General features: G+C 38.6%; 1 protein-coding gene and 1 long non-coding RNA gene across 4 annotated transcripts in view; both read right to left on the bottom strand.

Annotated features, from left to right (window-relative positions):
* Positions 1–20,498, bottom strand: part of LOC105465484 (cadherin 2) — a 249,105-nt gene that overhangs the window by 58,826 nt on the left and 169,781 nt on the right. For all 3 annotated transcript variants that reach the window (XM_071085507.1, XM_011713937.3, XM_011713945.3), the window contains 4 exons: positions 18,783–18,927; positions 15,935–16,107; positions 7,163–7,300; positions 6,318–6,503 (listed from right to left, as the gene is read on the bottom strand). In XM_071085507.1, coding sequence (XP_070941608.1) covers positions 6,318–6,503; positions 7,163–7,300; positions 15,935–16,107; positions 18,783–18,927 — 642 coding nt within the window. The remainder of the gene's footprint in view (positions 1–6,317; positions 6,504–7,162; positions 7,301–15,934; positions 16,108–18,782; positions 18,928–20,498) is intronic.
* Positions 7,705–15,928, bottom strand: LOC112423817 (uncharacterized). Its single transcript, XR_003014363.2, has 2 exons — positions 8,656–15,928; positions 7,705–7,995 (listed from the first exon to the last, which is right to left on the bottom strand). It is a non-coding gene; the product is annotated as an uncharacterized lncRNA (long non-coding RNA).

The following is a 20,498-nucleotide window of genomic DNA, read 5'->3' as shown; positions in this document are numbered from 1 at the left end:
GACACATAATTGCCAGATTCACCAAAGTTGAAATGAAGGAAAAAATCTTAAGGGCAGCCAGAGAGAAAGGTCGGGTTACCCACAAAGGGAAGCCCATCAGACTAACAGCAGATCTCTCAGCAGAAACTCTACAAGCCAGAAGAGAGTGGGGGCCAATATTCAACATTCTTAAAGAAAAGAATTTTAAACCCAGAATTTCATATCCAGCCAAACTAAGTTTCATAAGTGAAGGAGAAATAAAATCCTTTACAGATAAGCAAATGCTTAGAGATTTTGTCACCACTAGGCCTGCCTTACAAGAGACCCTGAAGGAAGCACTAAACATGGAAAGGAACAACCGGTACCAGCCATTGCAAAAACATGCCAAAATGTAAAGACCATCGAGGCTAGGAAGAAACTGCATCAACTAACGAGCAAAATAACCAGTTAATATCATAATGGCAGGATCAAGTTCACACATAACAATCTTAACCTTAAATGTAAATGGACTAAATGCTCCAATTAAAAGACACAGACTGCCAAACTGGATAAAGAGTCAAGACCCATCAGTCTGCTGTATTCAGGAGACCCATCTCACACGCAGAGACATACATAGGCTCAAAATAAAGGGATGGAGGAAGATTTACCAAGCAAATGGAGAACAAAAAAAAGCAGGGGTTGTAATACTAGTCTCTGATAAAACAGACTTTAAACCATCAAAGATCAAAAGAGACAAAGAAGGCCATTACCAATGGTAAAGGGATCAATTCGACAGGAAGAGCTAACTATCCTAAATATATATGCACCCAATACAGGACCACCCAGATTCATAAAGCAAGTCCTTAGAGACTTACAAAGAGACTTAGACTCCCATACAATAATAATGGGAGACTTCAACACTCCACTGTCAACATTAGACAGATCAACGAGACAGAAAGTTAACAAGGATATCCAGGAATTGAACTCATCTCTGCAGCAAGCAGACCTAATAGACATCTATAGAACTCTCCACCCCAAATCAACAGAATATACATTCTTCTCAGCACCACATTGCACTTACTCCAAAATTGACCATGTAATTGGAAGTAAAGCACTCCTCAGCAAATGTACAAGAACAGAAATTATAACAAACTGTCTCTCAGACCACAGTGCAATCAAACTAGAACTCAGGACTAAGAAACTCAATCAAAACCGCTCAACTACATGGAAACTGAACAACCTGCTCCTGAATGACTACTGGGTACATAACGAAATGAAGGCAGAAATAAAGATGTTCTTTGAAACCAATGAGAACAAAGATACAACATACCAGAATCTCTGGGACACATTTAAAGCAGTGTGTAGAGGGAAATTTATAGCACTAAATGCCCACAACAGAAAGCACGAAAGATATAAAATTGACACTCTAACATCACAATTAAAAGAACTAGAGAAGCAAGAGCAAACACATTCGAAAGCTAGCAGAAGGCAAGAAATAATTAAGATCAGAGCAGAACTGAAGGAGATAGAGACACAAAAAACCCTCCAAAAAATCAATGAATCCAGGAGTTGGTTTTTTGAAAAGATCAACAAAATTGACAGACCACTAGCCAGACTAATAAAGAAGAAAAGAGAGAAGAATCAAATCGACGCAATAAAAAATGATAAAGGGGATATCACCACCGACCCCACAGAAATACAAACTACCATCAGAGAATACTATAAACACCTCTACGCAAATAAACTGGAAAATCTAGAAGAAATGGATAATTTCCTGGACACTTACACTCTTCCAAGACTAAACCAGGAAGAAGTTGAATCCCTGAATAGACCAATAGCAGGCTCTGACATTGAGGCAACAATTAATAGCCTACCAACCAAAAAAAGTCCAGGACCAGATGGATTCACAGCTGAATTCTACCAGAGGTACAAGGAGGAGTTGGTACCATTCCTTCTGAAACTATTCCAATCAATAGAAAAAGAGGGAATCCTCCCTAACTCATTTTATGAGGCCAACATCATCCTGATACCAAAGCCTGGCAGAGACACAACAAAAAAAGAGAATTTTAGACCAATATCCCTGATGAACATCGATGCAAATATCCTCAATAAAATACTGGCAAACCGGATTCAGCAACACATCAAAAAGCTTATCCACCATGATCAAGTGGGCTTCATCCCTGGGATGCAAGGCTGGTTCAACATTCGCAAATCAATAAACATAATCCAGCATATAAACAGAACCAAAGACAAGAACCACATGATTATCTCAATTGATGCAGAAAAGGCTTTTGACAAAATTCAACAGCCCTTCATGCTAAAAACGCTCAATAAATTCGGTATTGATGGAACGTACCTCAAAATCATAAGAGCTATTTATGACAAACCCACAGCCAATATCATACTGAATGGGCAAAAACTGGAAAAATTCCCTTTGAAAACTGGCACAAGACAGGGATGCCCTCTCTCACCACTCCTATTCAACATAGTGTTGGAAGTTCTGGCTAGGGCAATCAGGCAAGAGAAAGAAATCAAGGGTATTCAGTTAGGAAAAGAAGAAGTCAAATTGTCCCTGTTTGCAGATGACATGATTGTATATTTAGAAAACCCCATTGTCTCAGCCCAAAATCTCCTTAAGCTGATAAGCAACTTCAGCAAAGTCTCAGGATACAAAATTAATGTGCAAAAATCACAAGCATTCTTATACACCAGTAACAGACAAACAGAGAGCCAAATCAGGAATGAACTTCCATTCACAATTGCTTCAAAGAGAATCAAATACCTAGGAATCCAACTTACAAGGGATGTAAAGGACCTCTTCAAGGAGAACTACAAACCACTGTTCAGTGAAATAAAAGAGGACACAAACAAATGGAAGAACATACCATGCTCATGGATAGGAAGAATCAATATCGTGAAAATGGCCATACTGCCCAAGGTAATTTATAGATTCAATGCCATCCCCATCAAGCTACCAATGAGTTTCTTCACAGAATTGGAAAAAACTGCTTTAAAGTTCATATGGAACCAAAAAAGAGCCCGCATCTCCAAGACAATCCTAAGTCAAAAGAACAAAGCTGGAGGCATCACGCTACCTGACTTCAAACTATACTACAAGGCTACAGTAACCAAAACAGCATGGTACTGGTACCAAAACAGAGATATAGACCAATGGAACAGAACAGAGTCCTCAGAAATAATACCACACATCTACAGCCATTTGATCTTTGACAAACCTGAGAGAAACAAGAAATGGGGAAAGGATTCCCTATTTAATAAATGGTGCTGGGAAAATTGGCTAGCCATAAGTAGAAAGCTGAAACTGGATCCTTTCCTTACTCCTTATACGAAAATTAATTCAAGATGGATTAGAGACTTAAATGTTAGACCTAATACCATAAAAATCCTAGAGGAAAACCTAGGTAGTACCATTCAGGACATAGGCATGGGCAAAGACTTCATGTCTAAAACACCAAAAGCAACGGCAGCAAAAGCCAAAATTGACAAATGGGATCTCATTACACTAAAGAGCTTCTGCACAGCAAAAGAAACTACCATCAGAGTGAACAGGCAACCTACAGAATGGGAGAAAATTTTTGCAATCTACTCATCTGACAAAGGGCTAATATCCAGAACCTACAAAGAACTCAAACAAATTTACAGGAAAAAAACAAACAACCCCATCAAAAAGTGGGCAAAGGATATGAACAGACATTTCTCAAAAGAAGACATTCATACAGCCAACAGACACATGAAAAAATGCTCATCATCACTGGCCATCAGAGAAATGCAAATCAAAACCACAATGAGATACCATCTCACACCAGTTAGAATGGCGATCATTAAAAAGTCAGGAAACAACAGGTGCTGGAGAGGATGTGGAGAAATAGGAACACTTTTACACTGTTGGTGGGATTGTAAACTAGTTCAACCATTATGGAAAACAGTATGGCGATTCCTCAAGGATCTAGAACTAGATGTACCATATGACCCAGCCATCCCATTACTGGGTATATACCCAAAGGATTATAAATTATGCTGCTATAAAGACACATGCACACGTATGTTTATTGCAGCACTATTCACAATAGCAAAGACTTGGAATCAACCCAAATGTCCATCAGTGACAGACTGGATTAAGAAAATGTGGCACATATACACCATGGAATACTATGCAGCCATAAAAAAGGATGAGTTTGAGTCCTTTGTAGGGACTTGGATGCAGCTGGAATCCATCATTCTTAGCAAACTATCACAAGAACAGAAAACCAAACACCGCATGTTCTCACTCATAGGTGGGAACTGAACAATGAGATCACTCGGACTCAGGAAGGGGAACATCACACACCGGGGCCTATCATGGGGAGCGGGGAGGGATTGCATTGGGAGTTATACCTGATGTAAATGACGAGTTGATGGGTGCAGCACAGCAACATGGCACAAGTATACATATGTAACAAACCTACACGTTATGCACATGTACCCTACAACTTAAAGTATAATAATAAATAAATTTAAAAAAAAAACAACCCAAAAATCAGAAAATGTAATTTTTAAATAAAGCTAAACTTTTTTGATTTAAAAATACCTTTCATAATTTGAAGTACACATTTTGCAGTACAAACGTATACCTAATCACAAACACACCTTTTAAAAATAATACTGTTGGTAGGTGGAAAAGATTTTTCCTTTCCTCTTAGCAAACTAAAACTCTGCTGTCTTCCAGAATATTTCTGAGTATTTTACTGGTCTGTAAAATCCCCAAATTTAAGAAAAACACTCTAGATAAATGCAATGCACAAATAATCCTTCATGTAAATATTAACTTCCAAAGTTCACTGAATCCTGCTGTCACTAGCAATGTTACCAGGAGTCAACTAACTACACTGGACATTCACTCTTAATTTCCCCTGTTCACCTGCTAATGGAGGTGCAAATAAGCGTTAATGTGCAGTAATAACAGGAAAAACAAGAGCATTAAGATCTCTTAGGCTCATAACTGGTAGCCTAAGAATGATCAAGAGGTGATGCTCATGAGAAAGCCTCATTATCAGCAGAAACTGTACCAGCTTCCTACCCTAGACCACCTTTTAAAATCTTCAAACACATCGTTTTTTTCTCTCTAAAATCCCCAATTCAACATTCCTTTCTCTAGTATTTTAAACAAGGCAGAAAAAATGCCAAAAAGTAAGACTGCAATATTTAGAGTGATTTCACTAGCCACAGGAAACCTTCCCCTGATGTAACATTTATTTAAGCTAAGGGGTATACGCACAGTTCAAAGTCCTTTAATGTGTATGAAGCTCATTTATCTCTCATAACACCATGACTAACATACTGTTATCAGCCCCTTTCTGCATGAGAAACCTAGAATTTACAGTGGTTAAATAGCTGGCCATGATCACACAGATATCAGGAGCAGCGCTGGGACTCTACACAGACAGCGGACTCGAGTTGGTGCTTTTGATCACCATGTTCCTTCTGAGAGTTTTCATTCCCATTTCATTCTACTCACATATCTGCATAATTCTTGGCAACTTTCGCACATCTTTGTATGTAAGGTCAACATTTAGGTTCACTTACAAATCAAGAGTGTTTAGGTGGGAGGCAAAGAAGTAAATCTCTTTACTGGGCGGCTAAAAGGAAGGGATGTTCACTTTAACAGGCTTTTCCATTATAGTTATGCGTTTATTATTCTTGAAGAACATCCACTCGGCTTCTAGCATTCAATTGTTTTGTTTGGTTCTTTTTTGACCATAAGATCAGAAGAACCGATTTCTTAACGTCTTGGAAACAGCATTTAAAAACAGCCATGCAAATGCAAGAGCTTTCTGAAATGCAGGCTTTCTTCTTGCCTACTCATTCCATTTTACTTCTATGGCTTTTCCGGTTTGTTCACTATCTGCCAATATTCTAACAGCTGTAGACATGAAAATAGCAGGTGTGAGGCATCATTCTTAATAGCTATCAATGGTGATCAAAGCTTCAGAATGTGATATATCACGAATATATCAACTACACCAACAGTTAATGTTGCTTAGGCCAGTCCTGTCCTCAGATTGGTAAAAACTGTCCAAACTGATTCAAAAAAAATCATCAAAATGCTCACAAAACACTCACTCAAAACTCACTCAAAAACTCACAAAACTCTCATCACAAACCTCTCATTCAAACACCCTCACATCAGTGATGATGCCTCAGCATAAATTACACAGTAAGACATAACCTCCCAAATATGTCAGACCCACACCTGGAGATATCTGAAAGAAAAACGTCCTAAGTTTCCATTGCAAAACAACAAGTGGGGGACATATATTGGTCCTTGCTGAGCGGCTGTCAGTGGCCTGAGGAACACTTACTTTGACCACGGTGACTAACCCGTCGTTGCTGTTTGGGTCGGTCTGGATGGCAAACCGTCCTGTAGGATCTCCGCCACTGATTCTGTACACTGCATTCCAGGCTGGTGTATGGGGTTGATCCTTATCAGTCACAGTTAGATTAGCTACTATGACATCTACCCTGTTCTCAGGAACTTCACCATAAAACTGCGAGAAAGACAAACCTCAGTCAGAGGAGCAGCGTGGACCACTGAAGGACAACTTGTCTTGACGACCACACCATCCAATTTTACTGCCCCATTAAATTTTTACTATCAACACTAAATGAGGAGACTGATAATGCAGGTAATCACAGCATTTATGTCTGACTTTAAAAATACTGTAACATTTTTCAGTACTCCAGTTTTTTTCCAAATTACCTTACAGTTTCATTAATATTAAAATCGGCATCCATTTGTGAATCTCTAGGTGATTATGGTGGGGTGGGGGAAAGAACTTGTCTGCGCAAAATGATTTTACTCCAGATATGGATAATTATATGCTGACAAAGTAGCATAAATCAGTTATGCAGCTCGTGCACCTGAAAATGTTCATAAGCATTTTGTTATAACAGCACAGTCTTTGTAGGACGTGTTTTCCAGGCAGCTTATTTTAACAACTTTAGCAGTGGACTTGGAGACTACAAGGAAACAAATTACTTGGATGCCTCATGTAAGGCCCTGATGACAGAAATGTCCTAGTTAGCAGCCACGCTACTACTAGGTAAAGCAAGTTCCACCTCTATTTAACACATTTATTATTCATGACCAAACTTCTCAGTAACGAACTATAGACCCAAAGTTGTGTGAGTGACAGGCTGTACTCACCGTCATGGCAGTAAACTCTGGAGGATTGTCATTGACATCTGTCACTGTGATGATGGCCGTGGCTGTGTTTGAAAGGCCATATGTGGGATTGCCTTCCATGTCTGTAGCTTGAATTATTAACGTATACTGTTGCACTTTCTAAAAAGAAATAAAGATAACCTAAATGAAACTAGTTCCTCAAGAAGACATAACAGTTGTTCTGTAAATGGCTCTTTATAATGCAAGGAGAGCATGGCATCATTCATTCTGATTAACATGACTTGAAATTTCCCAAGTGGAGTTCCCTTTAACTTAGAAGCACAGGTCTGGTCCCTGTCTAGAGAGATTTAACTGTGTATATTCACCTCTACTGGCAGAAAGGAACGCAATGCAGATGTGTGAAATTCACAGCTGAGCTGAAACCTCCATCTGGTTCCAACTTTTGCCTTTCTTCACTTCACAGGATTGTGATCAAGCATTCATGTCATTTGGTTCATATTTACTTTCTTGTATGTTAATTTCTACCCAGTTTAGGATACTAAAGACAATGAAGAATCTCAAGAGAGGGAGAAGAATGCATATATAATTCACGAAGTATGTAAGCTTTCCCTTTACATGTTCTTACATATATTCTATTTTAACAGGGTAGATGCAATACTTCCCTTTAAATTCCATTAATACATATAATTCAAAACCATGTAGAAGAGATACACAGCATTCTTAAACAAAGTCAAAACTTGAAGGGTTTATGTTTATTTCCATAGTCTTCTAACGGCATATATCTGATAACTGCGTATTCAATGGATTAGGATTTGGGTATAACACTCATTGTGTCCACTGTTTTGCGCACAGACCTACAATGGATATAAATATTGATACGTTTACATTAGATGATTATTATTAGACAGGCATCCACTACTTTCAAATCCCAGGTTGACTGTTTTAAAAGAGAGCCAAATTAAGCTGTAATAGATCTAAGAGAAAATGCTGAGATTGAGAAGTCAGGCATTTGTCGAAAAAGTTTTATATTAGGAAAGCCTAACTACAAACAATATCTAAAATCATTTGGAATCTCTGTGGAAATTGGCACAGACAGATCAAAAACAGTGATCATTTTCATAAATGTTAAAACATTCTGAACAACAAAATCCACTACATACAAAAATAAACTGTCACTGCAAAGTGTAGTTTTCCCTGATTCTAAATATAGCTAACATTATGAATGGCCATTCTTAAGGGATTTCTGGAGCTTAGATAGAACAGACACAAATTGTAGCTTTTGATTTAGTTGTCAGAGGGAGGGGCAAAGAAAAGAAAGGAGTAGGAGGGAAAGCCAAACCGCCCACATTCGATTCTAAGTCTCTGTCTGTCCACCCAAATGCCAGTCTCTAGCAGTTATTTATTTCAGTTATTTGTCTTCCTAAAAGAGAACATGTTAGACTTTTTTGAATTAAAAAACACACACAAAGAAATAATGCTGGTTGAGTCATTTAATTTTTCTTAACCCACAGTACCTCGCTATAACGTGAACATAAGCTATAATACTTCTTCAATTGGTTTTCTTCCCCAGTTAGAAGTGTCACTTCAGCTTAATGCTTTCATGGTTAGTGAGAGAATTTTGCGGGGCATTCAGTTCAGCCTCCCAGCTGAAAACCATGAAAATAAAAAAAATTATGACTTTTGAAATGTCAGTTTTGTTAGCTGTTATTTGCAGAAACAGATGAACATTCTCAAAAAGAGAGAAAAAAGGAAGTTTACTTTTTAAGAAGTTAACTCACATAGGTATTACATGAAGGTATAGTTCTTTCCTAATGTCTATTCTACAAAAATCTTTAGAATTGTGTATGCATAATACATCCAATAATTTTCCACTGATCTGCAATACTGGAATTAGTTGCTAATACTTGACATTTCTTATTGCTGCAAGCTAGTCTGGAAATTTTAAATTACAAAAGGACACTTGTTATTTCCAAAGTACAGTATCTCGTCAAATAAAAAAAAAAATTCAGTTGGTAAATAATGTCATCTCCATTTTCAAATGCCTGATTGGTAAAATATTCTTATATTTAGTACGGAAGCCTCGATGGCCTATGTTTTAGACAATGAACTGCTTAGAGATTCTTGCCTAATTTGGTCACTGGGCATCTGTTTGTGAATGACTGACATTTAGATTCCGTAAGGGTTCGACTTCCCACTCTCATAGTACCTCAGCTGATCAAGGGGATTCTGCTTGAAAACTTCTCCTCCCTTCCTGCTCTATATAGAATACAATCCAAACTCATCTGCTTGCTGTCAATCCTTCCCTCTCTGAAACTCGCCTATTTTACAAAAGTGATTCCTCCCATTCGCTTACCCTACACCTGGAGTTATTTTGCATTTATCTTCAAATGCCCTGTCATGATCCTATGTCATAGAATTTGGCTAGAGTAGTGGATGTTACCCAGAGTGAACATTTTGGGTTGTCACAACTAAGGAGTGCTTAGTTGTGACAACCAAACTTAGTACCAACATCTAATGGCTAGAGGCCAAGGATGCCGCTAAACATCCTATGATACACAAGATAGGCCTCATAACCAAGTAAAAATGTCAGAGTGTCCTGGTTGAGAAACCCTTGCCTGGAATACCATTCCCTTCATTCCAAGCCTGGCTAACATGTGGCTTAAAAGCCACTTTGGAGATGACTTCTGCCAAGTCCTCAGGACAGAGCCCTCACAACACATTCCATCACTGTTTATAGTTTATATGGCTGTTACCGGTCGTATATTTGTATCTGCCTCACTGTGCATGTGTGTGCATATATACAGACACACACACACATACATGTCCCAAGGGCCCTTGCTTTGTTGATGCTTGTGTCACTGGCATATGGCACAGTGCCTGACTCAGAGTAAGAATTCCACAAATGCTTCTGACTTGGTGGATGGATGGGTGAGTGCATAAGAAACCTTGGGTTTTGCATGATCTTACCTCAGGTAAAGAAAAAACCATCTTCTATTCACATGGATAGCTATAATTTATTTATTAAAACCCATACTGGGAGCATAAACTAGCTCACCTTTTCCCAAAACCACAGTGATTCATATACAATAGTCCCAATTCTAACATTTCCTCATACTATGAGTCACTTCCTATTTATCTTGACATTAATTTGCTATTCAAAGCTTAATTTATTGTAAAAGTCCCATAAATGGAAAGCTAGCATCACTTATCATATGACAGTAAAAAATAAACATGATGAATTTCTTAGATTCTGGCAGCCTCTACTTGATGAAGTAGCACCTGAAGGGCTGTGTCCGCTTGCTGTCCTAGAGGCGTCTCTGCATTTACCAGTTAAAATCTTACGCACGTGCAGCACTATTTTGAAACACTGAACTAGAGTGACATCAGTGAATGAGGAGGTGAGAACATTCAGTCTTTCATACAGCAGACATTTAATGAATGTCTTCTAAATGCCAGGCAATGGAGTATTTACTTGGATAAAACAGTGGCCAAAACGAGATACAGCCTTGCTTTCATTAAGTAATGGAGGCAGAGAGTAACGGATGATAGGACCATAGAGAGCCACCAAATGCATGAGTGTAAGTATAGAAATGGTAGGAAGAAGTAATATGAAGAACCTTCAATAGTGCATACCAACTATTAGGTTGGTACAAAAGTAACTGCAGTGTTTGTCATTACTTTTAATGGCAATTACTTTTAATGTCATTACTTTTTTTGATTAAAAAGAGAACTTGATGACTAAACAGATTGTGGGTAGTAAAGGCAATTAAACTATGACCTTGGGAGACTGAGGAGAAGGTCCTGGTCATGTGAAATAGGAAATTCATCATAAATCACAGGTTTTAGGGCATGACATATTTGCCTCTAGATAAACTGGGTTAGGGACAGAGAGTTGAATAATAATGGCACCGAAACTTAGGAGGGAAGTATAGATTTGTGACTCTGTTCAAATTCTTACCTGCTAAGCCCCAGTCCCCTTATCTGTGAAATGGGACTAAAAGTACCATCTACCTTATAAATGTGTAATCTAACTTTCTTTTGTATACATACTACATGCCGGCACTGTTCCAAGGGCCGTGATTTAAAAACTAAAAACAACTTTTATTGAGTTTGAGCACTACGTGCCTGGCAGAGTGCTACACACTATGCATTATTTCATTTAGTCCTCACAATAAGCCTATGAGGCAGGTGGGGTTTTGAAACCCCATTTTACAGATGAGGAAACAGGCTTAGGAAGGTACGGAAGCTTGCCATGGACACCCAGCCATAAGAGGCAGAGACTAGACTTGAACTCAGGTCTGAGTCAAGAATCTGTACCATTAATCAACCCACTATGTGAGTGCCTTCTACGATGGTCAGAGTACTGCACACACGCAGCATGTGCACAGGTCAAGAGGGGAAAGCAGATGAAAAGCCGGACTTCAAGTGGATGAGGAAGGAGTGGAAGTATTTTTTGTTTGCTTGTTCTTGAGTCAGGGTCTCACTCTGTCACACAGGCTGGACTGCAGTGGTGTGATTATGGCTTACTGCAGCCTTGACCACCCAGACTCAGGTGACAGGTGATCCTGTTACCTTAGCCTCCCGAGTAGCTGGGATTACAGGCATGTGCCAGCACGTCTGGCTAATTTTTTGTATTTTTAGTAGAGATAGGGTTTCGCCATGTGGCCCAGGCTGGTCTCAAACTCCTGGGCTCAAGTGATCTGCCTGCCTTGAGTACAGGCTGTCCCTTGGAGAAAACTGGAAAGTATAGTAACTTAAACATTTCTTTAAGATTCATGTTCAGGGTAATGAGACAAGGAACATCTGCCCCACCGGATGTTGAGAATGGGAATCTAGATATACTTTCTGTGCAACACAGTCTATATAGAGGTATGCAGAGACTATTGTGGGTGCTCAGAGAAGTGATTGAGAACTGGCTCTCAAAGGGTAAGGATCAGCCTGTTATGTAGGAAAAGAATATTGAGGCAGAGCAAATGGGAACAGGGAACAGAAGAATAGAAAACTTTCTATTTGCACAAGGACTGCGTGTGGTTCAATGAACGGTTGGGCATCATTTGTATGTGAAAGGCAATTAATTCTAGGGGGTTAGGTTAAGGAGGGTTTTGGGGCCAAGGTCACAGAGGATCTGGAATGCACTATTAAAAAGCTCTAACTTCACCCTATAGGGCGTGGAGAGCTATGTTACCACAGCGGAGACCCAGCAGGTTTGTAGATTATGAAGCAACCTGTAGAGAAAGGAAGATTGAAGACACAACAGAAAACAGGAGAACACCCCTTCAGGATGGAACTAGGAGTTGAAGGCACAAACAGAAAGATTATTAGGTTTGGAAAACAGGAAGTATTTCTTTCATCTTATGAGGAGGAGTAAAGGTGATAGTGCTCAACCAGGAGACGCTGCTGTTGCTATTCATCATGGCAATGGGGAAAACAATAGCTCAGATGTATTGGGCACTGTACTGAATGCTTTTCAAAATGCTTTTAAATACACACACACACACACACACACACACACACACACACTTTTTTTTTAAGACAGGGTGATATGGTTTTGCTCTGTGTCCCCACCCAAATCTCACCTTGAATTGTAATCCTCATAATCCCCATGTGTCAAGGGCGGAACCGGGTGGAGGTAACTGAATCATGGGGGCAGTTTCCCCTACACTGTTCTCATGATAATGCATGAGTCTCACAAGATCTGATGGTTTTATAAGTGTCTGGCATTTCCCTTGCTTGCACTCTTCATTTCTCTCCTTCCGCCCTGTGAAGAGGTACCTTCTGCCATGATTCTAGGCTTCCTGAGGCCTCCCCAGCCATGCGCAACTGGGAGCCAATTAAACCTCTTTTCTTTATAAATTATCCAGTCTCAGGTATTTCTTCATAGCAGTGTGAGAACAGACTAATACAGAGGGTCTCACTCTGCCACTCAGGCTGCAGTGCAGTGGTGCAGTCACGGCTCACTGCAGCCTTGACCTCCCAGGCTCAGGTGATTCTCCTGCTCAGCCTCCCGAGTGGCTGGGACTACAGGTGCACACCACCATGCCCAGATAATTTTTGTATTTTTTGTAGAGATGGGGTTTCGCCATGTTGTCCAGGAAGGTCTTGAACTTCTGGGCTCAAGCCATCCACCCACCTCAACCTCCCGAAATGCTGTGATTACAGGTATGGGCCACCACACTGGCCTGAATGCTTCATGTGTCATGTTAGATAATTCCTAAAACTGTCCCATGAGGTAGGTAATATTATTATTCCCATTTACGGATGCAGGAGCTGAGGTTTCAGGTTAATACACTGGAAGTCAAACAGCCCATAATAAGCAGAGCCAGAGTTCAAACCTGGGGGGAGCAAGGGTGAGTCACTGGCAGTCCTGCACAAAAAGGGAGGAAAATGGACATGAAGTGGAAAGGCCAGGAATACTACCAGCAAGTAATGTCACAAGAGGACAGATAGGAATAAACGCTGAAGACTGGGGTAACGTGGCAAATACACCTTTAGGTCTGGAGAAGCTAAAGAATTAAAACGGAATTTTTAAAACCTGAAGATGAAAGAAAAATAAAAAGCTGAATCTCAGTAAGCATTTCAGTGATTAGGAGTTCAATCACTTAAAGGTGCCATACATCCTGAGAGAACGAGAACAAATATTACTTTTGACAGAAAGGAAACTGTGAATTCTAATAGAAATAAAAGAATTTCAAGCCTGCACGAGGCCTGAAAAAGTCAAAGTAATTTATCCCCGGCCTCAGGAAGAATTATCATAAACCATCCGAGATAGATACATTTTTTCTATGTTAAATGACTTTCAGAAAAGGAAGGTTTTCCATAATTTTCCCTAGTAACTCATTGTTGTGTTTAATAATTTCACTGTCAAGAAGCTATTTCTCATACTGTATCTAACCCAGAATTCTATAGTTTCAAATCCATTTCCACATTAGTTTCATCAAGGGGTAGTGAACAGCTTCTCTATCCACTGGAAGATAAACTTAACGACGATTATGGCCTCACGTCAGGCTTTCATCCTCTAAACGAAATACAGTCTCTTTGATTTTTAAACATGGTTGGTCTGTTTTAGTAAAAAGTATCTTTAATTTTCCATGCCTCTTTCTTTCCATAAAACAGCCATCTAAATGAGATAGGAATATTACCGTATGAAAACAGGATGAAGTCTCATTTCTGTATCTCACAATGACAATGTGAATGAAAGAGAAATATTAGGATTGTGAAATGAACTAAATCTACTTGGTATATGAGCAACCTGGCACTGAAGAAAGAATACTGAAAATTACCCCATATTCTCAGATAAATTATGGCATTCATGCTGAGTTTATCAGCATATAAAAATAGTATTTCATATGGTAATGAAGAGGTGAAAATATATACATGTTCCAAATATTACTGAACTAAAAGTACTACTTAAGAAACTAAACTGATTTCAACAATTTCTGATGCAAATCAATTCTAGAAAAAGAACTGTTGATGCCTACAAGTTAATAGGTACAATGTCCTAGGCATACACTAACTCCTAAGTAAGGCTCTCAGCTCAGAATAAAGTAATCTTAATTGGCTCATATTACTTTATTGTAGTGCTTCTAGCACTATTTTGTGTATAATATTAATTGCAATAGTAATGTTTTCTTCTATTCAATTCAAATAAATGCATGTACAGAAAATAAAGTGTCAAAAAACAACGAACTTCTAAAATCCTTGTCAATGATTATTTTATTGCAGTGGGTATAAGGTCTCCTTTTGACATACATAATCTGAAGTCTCATTACAGTAAAAGCTGGCTCAGTCAGAAATCTACAAAGCACTGATCTCCCTGAGTTGGCACTTTGATATTTCACTCAAACAATGATTACATATGGTCAAAATAATGACCTTGAGAATCGGTAAGAAAATAGTCAGGACACAATCGAGAAAGGATGAAAAAGTTTCACTAGGAGTGAGGTTTTCAGGAAAGAGTATGAGCAGTGCTTGAATCAGAACCTGAAGAACTGGAAGATCCAAGATCAAGAAAAAGGTGCAAGGCATGCCTGGCCGAGGGGATCACATGTGCAAAAACACAGGGGTATGCAGGAGCACAGTGGGTCAAGGCTGGTAACACTGAGATGACCCACCGAGAATCAACAGAAGTACCCGTTCCCTGTCAGACTGTGATACTGCATAGTATTTCAATGGCTTCAACACTGCATACATTTTCAACTAAATGTTATGTCAGAAATGTGTTTCTCTGTATTTCTAACTTCAAATACTTGTGAGTAGAATTAATGCAGTTACTACTGCTCAAGCCTTTTAAGTAAATTCATCATAGAGTTAAGGGGCTAGTTTTAATAAAGAAGATAATCTACTATACACTCTATCAGCCTATTCGCAAGGGCTAAAAAAACCCAAATCACATACGTGTTATTTGCAGCCTTTTAATAACACAAGCGTTAACAATTATCCTAAGTTTGTGTGCAAATTTTTGGCTGTGATTTTTAATTCCTCACAAAAACCTTTGACTATCAAGGAAAACTGAGGAAATGTTAAAAATTTTAAAAATCAGATACCAGAGAATATTGCTTAGTCAGTATCACATTAAATACTACATAGGCTAGCATTGATTTATCTAGTATATATACATCATTTAACCAATTTGAAGCTCTGCAGAAAAATATACAACAGATTACTTAATGAAAACGATTAGCATAGCATTTGAACAACACTGTGAGTATATTGTGATGTGGAGATAAAATGTATGTGATATAGTGCACCTTTAAGATTAAAAGCAAACACAAATAGAGTTTTTGGTTGGCTTACTTCTCGATCAAGTCCAGCTGCCACTGTGATAATATCACCAGTCTCATTGTTGATTGTAAACATGTTGGGTGAAGGGGTGCTTGGAGCCTGAGACAGGATTCTGTACCTCAACATTCCATTGAGGGCATTGGGATCATCAGCATCAATTGCTGTTACGGTCATCACGTATGTTCCTAGAGACAGTGTACATGGAAAATGGTTACCCTTCATTCCAGGGACCCCAAAAGAGAAGGTATATTTATAGTTTTGATATGTCTTCTTTTCACTTTTTAAAAACAAATATTAAAGTCATTTAGACTTGATTTAAAATGCTACTCCTAAGAACAGTACTTATTTCAAAAAAGATAAAACCTGGTCTGGATCCTTGAATGAAAAATTATACAACATACATATTTATAAAAACTCAATTTTTCCATAACTTGGAAGATAAATTCACTTTATGATTCCAAAAAGGTTCATTTTAGACCTTAATTTATATAAAATGCAAATAATGGATAATATAGATACCATTAGAAACCTAATTTATTGCCGCTGATTCTTCCCTCTGTCATCTTTTCTTCCGTTATGCAATAACGTCTAAAATAACATGCTGAGTATGATTCTCCCCAGTGCCTGAGTCATTTTCCGAATGTAGGCTGTGTGCAGAACGCGGCACACTCCATTTCCTCAGGTCATAAGGAACCATTTCATGCACTGCTGTTTCGGTACATTGCATAGAGATTTGGCATTGTGTTTCATTATTTCCTCAGTGATTAAAAGAACATTGGAACCAACTTAGAGACTTCAATTTATTAGGTATTTTGGAAAAGAAATCTTCAAAGCCTTTGTATCCAATTAGTTCAAACTAGCTAGACAAACTGTAATTTAGAAATAGAGTGAGAAGTAGTTACTGTTTAGAATGGTTTGTTCTGTGGGATCCTTTTAAGAACTGAATTATGAAATGTTTATCTCCAGTCTACCTTCCTTTTGAATACTCAAGTTCAGTTCTACCTCGGAGCCTGTTTACATTCGGTATTCTCTCTCCATGGTATACCTTGGGTTCTGAACTAACGATGCTTTGGGAATATTATTCAAATCTCATTTCAGAACTTGTCCCTTTAAACCATTTACCTGTTTTGATTATGTGTCATCCCTACACCCTTATTTTTTCAAAACCTTCAGTGTGTACTTGCTTGTTTTCGTGTTTTTTATTTCTCTCCCCTACTACAATTTAAGTTCCAACAGGGCAGGAACTAGCTTGTCACCACTGTATCCACGGTATCAGAACAAGGCCTACCACACAGCACATGCTTTATAAACATTTGCTGAATGAATGAATAAATCATTAGAATAAAAAGGTATGTTTCAAAAGTGTGAGCCAAAATATAGATCACAACACAGTTTAGCTCAAGATTCATCACAAATCTTGCCTAGAAGGATGTTTTCAAACTTACAGAAGACCCACAGGAAATATACTCACAATATGTCTACTTCTAGCAATAGCTGAGAGTCTTTTATTTATGGGTGGATCATATGGAAATTCATGGTAAAATGCATAATAAATATAGCTTTAGTGGCACATTTTAAACAGTTTTTGTGAAACAATTCTTGTAAAGTTTGAAATAATAGAGAAAAAAAAGAAAATAATATAAAAAAAATTTCACAGTCCCAAAAGCCCAACGTTTGTTTTCTTTGGAATATTTGTAAAGACTTGTGTTTTAGTAAGGAAATGCTGAATTTGCTTTAATTTTACTGTATTTTAAAATACTGAAGAAAGCTACTCTGATGACGTGACTTAGAAGGAGTCACAGATGGCTGAATTTCCTGCACATCCCCTGGCCTCCCTCCAGCTGCCCCCACCCTACCCCTACATCTTTTCTGAAGAGGCACATATACGCACTGGGACCAAGAAAATGTATGCGTTTGAGCCATAGTTGGTTATATCTGTAAACTGACTCATGCATAAGGTTGTTGCATAAACTGGTGTCAATGACAAAGGTATTATGCAGCACAATTTTAAATGCTGAGGCTTTCTAAAATACGAAACAAAAATACAATAGCTAATTAAATCTCTCTGAACCCCATGTCATCTCAGGAAGCCTGGTCAAACACTTACTTTTACCATCCCTATACCAACTGATTGTCTTGTCCACTGGTTTTCTAGGGGCCTGGCTATTCTACAGTGACTGAAGTGTGTCATATTTTTAATATAAGAATCTAAAATCTTAGTCAAACACCACTTTACAATCATGAGTGGCTTTCCTCAAGTGCTATTTCTAGGCCAGCGCATTTTCCATTTTGCTGGTTGAAGGGATAGCACTGCAGGGGACACGCTGGCCACCCTGAAAATAACTGTCCTGAGGAGCTAGAGAGCAGCAATCACAGCTGTCACTAAGCCCCTTCCATGCTTTCGCTTTGACTTTGCCACCTAGTCCCAGGAACGTCAAGTATCTTTAAGGCTTTCCCACCGTGTTTAATTGCTGCTATGTCTCATACAGTCACACCTGTACTTTGTAAACAGGAAGCCTCTCGTCTTCTGGGGCTCACTTTCAAGATGCATTGGCTGAATCAACTAAAGCAGAATGAAAGGATCCTATGTACTCCACAGGACAGAATCAAATACTGTAGTGCATATTTTTTCAAAGGTGGTCAAAATCATTATGGGTAACAACAAGGATTTTTGTTGTTATTTTTCTCTCTTCAATCGGTTTTTTCCTAAGTTACCTTCCTTCTTTCCCAAAAGCATTATGAATGAAAGAAAACAATCCAAAAAGGCTCACATGATTTCTCCATTTCTTGCTCATATAACAGGGCTGGTTTATGCCAAACTTTCCTCAAGTCATCTTCAAATTATTATCTTTAAACTTACCAGGCTTTGATCCCTCAGGAACTGTCCCATTCCAAACCTGGTGTAAGAACTCAGGTCTGTTGTCATTCATGTCAATAACATTGATGACAATGTCAATGGGGTTCTCCACTTGATTTCCATTAATATCTACTGCATGTGCCCTCAACTGCAAAAAAGTAATTAGAAAACAAAACTATTTAACAGATTTATGTCTGTGAGAAGATAAATACATCATTATAAGGCTACTAAAATAGCAAGAATAAACTCACAGCTTAAAAACGAAAGTTGTTCTTCCCACCAAAATTTAAGTTACACCAAGTCCATATAATTAGGATAGATATAGTAGCAAAAAGCTATCATTTACTATATGCCAGGCATTGTTCTCAGAGCACAATGGATTTTAACTCATTTAATCCACATATAAAGGAGTGAGGCAGAAATTGTCAGCATTTGAAGATGAAATTGAGCCTCAGAAAGACTAGGAAATTTATGAAGGTCACTGCTCTTGCTGCTGACAGGACTCAGATCCAAAACCAGTTGTGTACAGCTCCAAAATCCTATTGCTAAACCAGTTGAGAAGGCAGACTTAAGGTAATTAAAAATGTGAAAGTAGGCCAGGCACGGTGGCTCACGCCTGTAATCCCAGCACTTTGGGAGGCCAAAGCAGGCGGATCACCTGAGGTCAGGAGTTTGAGACCAGCCTGGCCAACATGGCGAAACCCTGTCTCTACTAAAAATACAGAAAAAATAAGCTGGGCCTGGTGGCACATGTCTGTAACCCCAGCTACTTGGGAGGCTGAGGTAAGAAAATCCCTTGAACCTGAGGTTGAAGTGAGCTGAGATCGTGCCAGTGCACTCCAGCCTGGGTGACAGAGTGGGACTCGTGTGTCAAAAAAAAAAAAAAAAATAGTGGAAGTAGCACAAAGTAGTCATAGAGATCAAGGGAACAGAAAATAATCTAGAAAGAAGTAAGTGTACGTAGGAAATTTGACACTAGTTTTTTTTTTTTTTTTTCTTAATTGTAAAAGTCATTCACAAACGTTAAAAATATACTAGTATATGGCCGGGCATGTGGCTCATGCCTGTAATCCCAGAACTTTGGGAGGCCGAGGCAGGTGAATCACTTGAGGTCAGGAGTTTGAGACCAGCCTGGCCAACAAGGCGAAACCCTGTCTCTACTAAAAATACAAAAAATTAGCTGGGTGTGGTGGCAGGTGCCTGTAATCCCAGCTACTTAAGAGACTGAGGCAGGAGAATCGCTTGAACCCAGGAGGCGGAGGCTGCAGTGAGCTGAGATTGTGCCACTGCACTCCAGCCTGGGCAACAGAGCGAGACTCCGTTAAAACAAACAAAAGAAATACACGAGTATATACGATAGCTGTTCCTCTCCCCAGCTCAGTTCTCAGTTTTATAGATACTGTTCTAGAAACTTTATCTTATTTTTCTTTTTAAACAAAAATAATCATTCGGCTACACTTGGCAGAATATCATCAAAATCCTTTCATCTAGCCCATAGATTCATTTCATTCTTTTCAATAGCTGTTTAGTGCTCCTTTAATTGTTTCTTTTTGACTGGAATGCTTCTAGTTTTCCTGTTAAGTCTGATGCTTGCCATTGGTTGCTGCTGGATACTCAATCAAATTAAAAAACACCTTCAACATATCCTTTTTTAAATTCAGAGGTTATTTAAACACATAAAAACAATGTAAATTTTAATACTGCCATTCAATACCTATA

Source organism: Macaca nemestrina, chromosome 19, assembly GCF_043159975.1.
Source record: "Macaca nemestrina isolate mMacNem1 chromosome 19, mMacNem.hap1, whole genome shotgun sequence".
NCBI classification, from domain to species: domain Eukaryota; kingdom Metazoa; phylum Chordata; class Mammalia; order Primates; family Cercopithecidae; genus Macaca; species Macaca nemestrina.
Note: the sequence above shows the minus strand (reverse complement) of the source record. Positions and strands in the feature narration are given on the sequence as shown.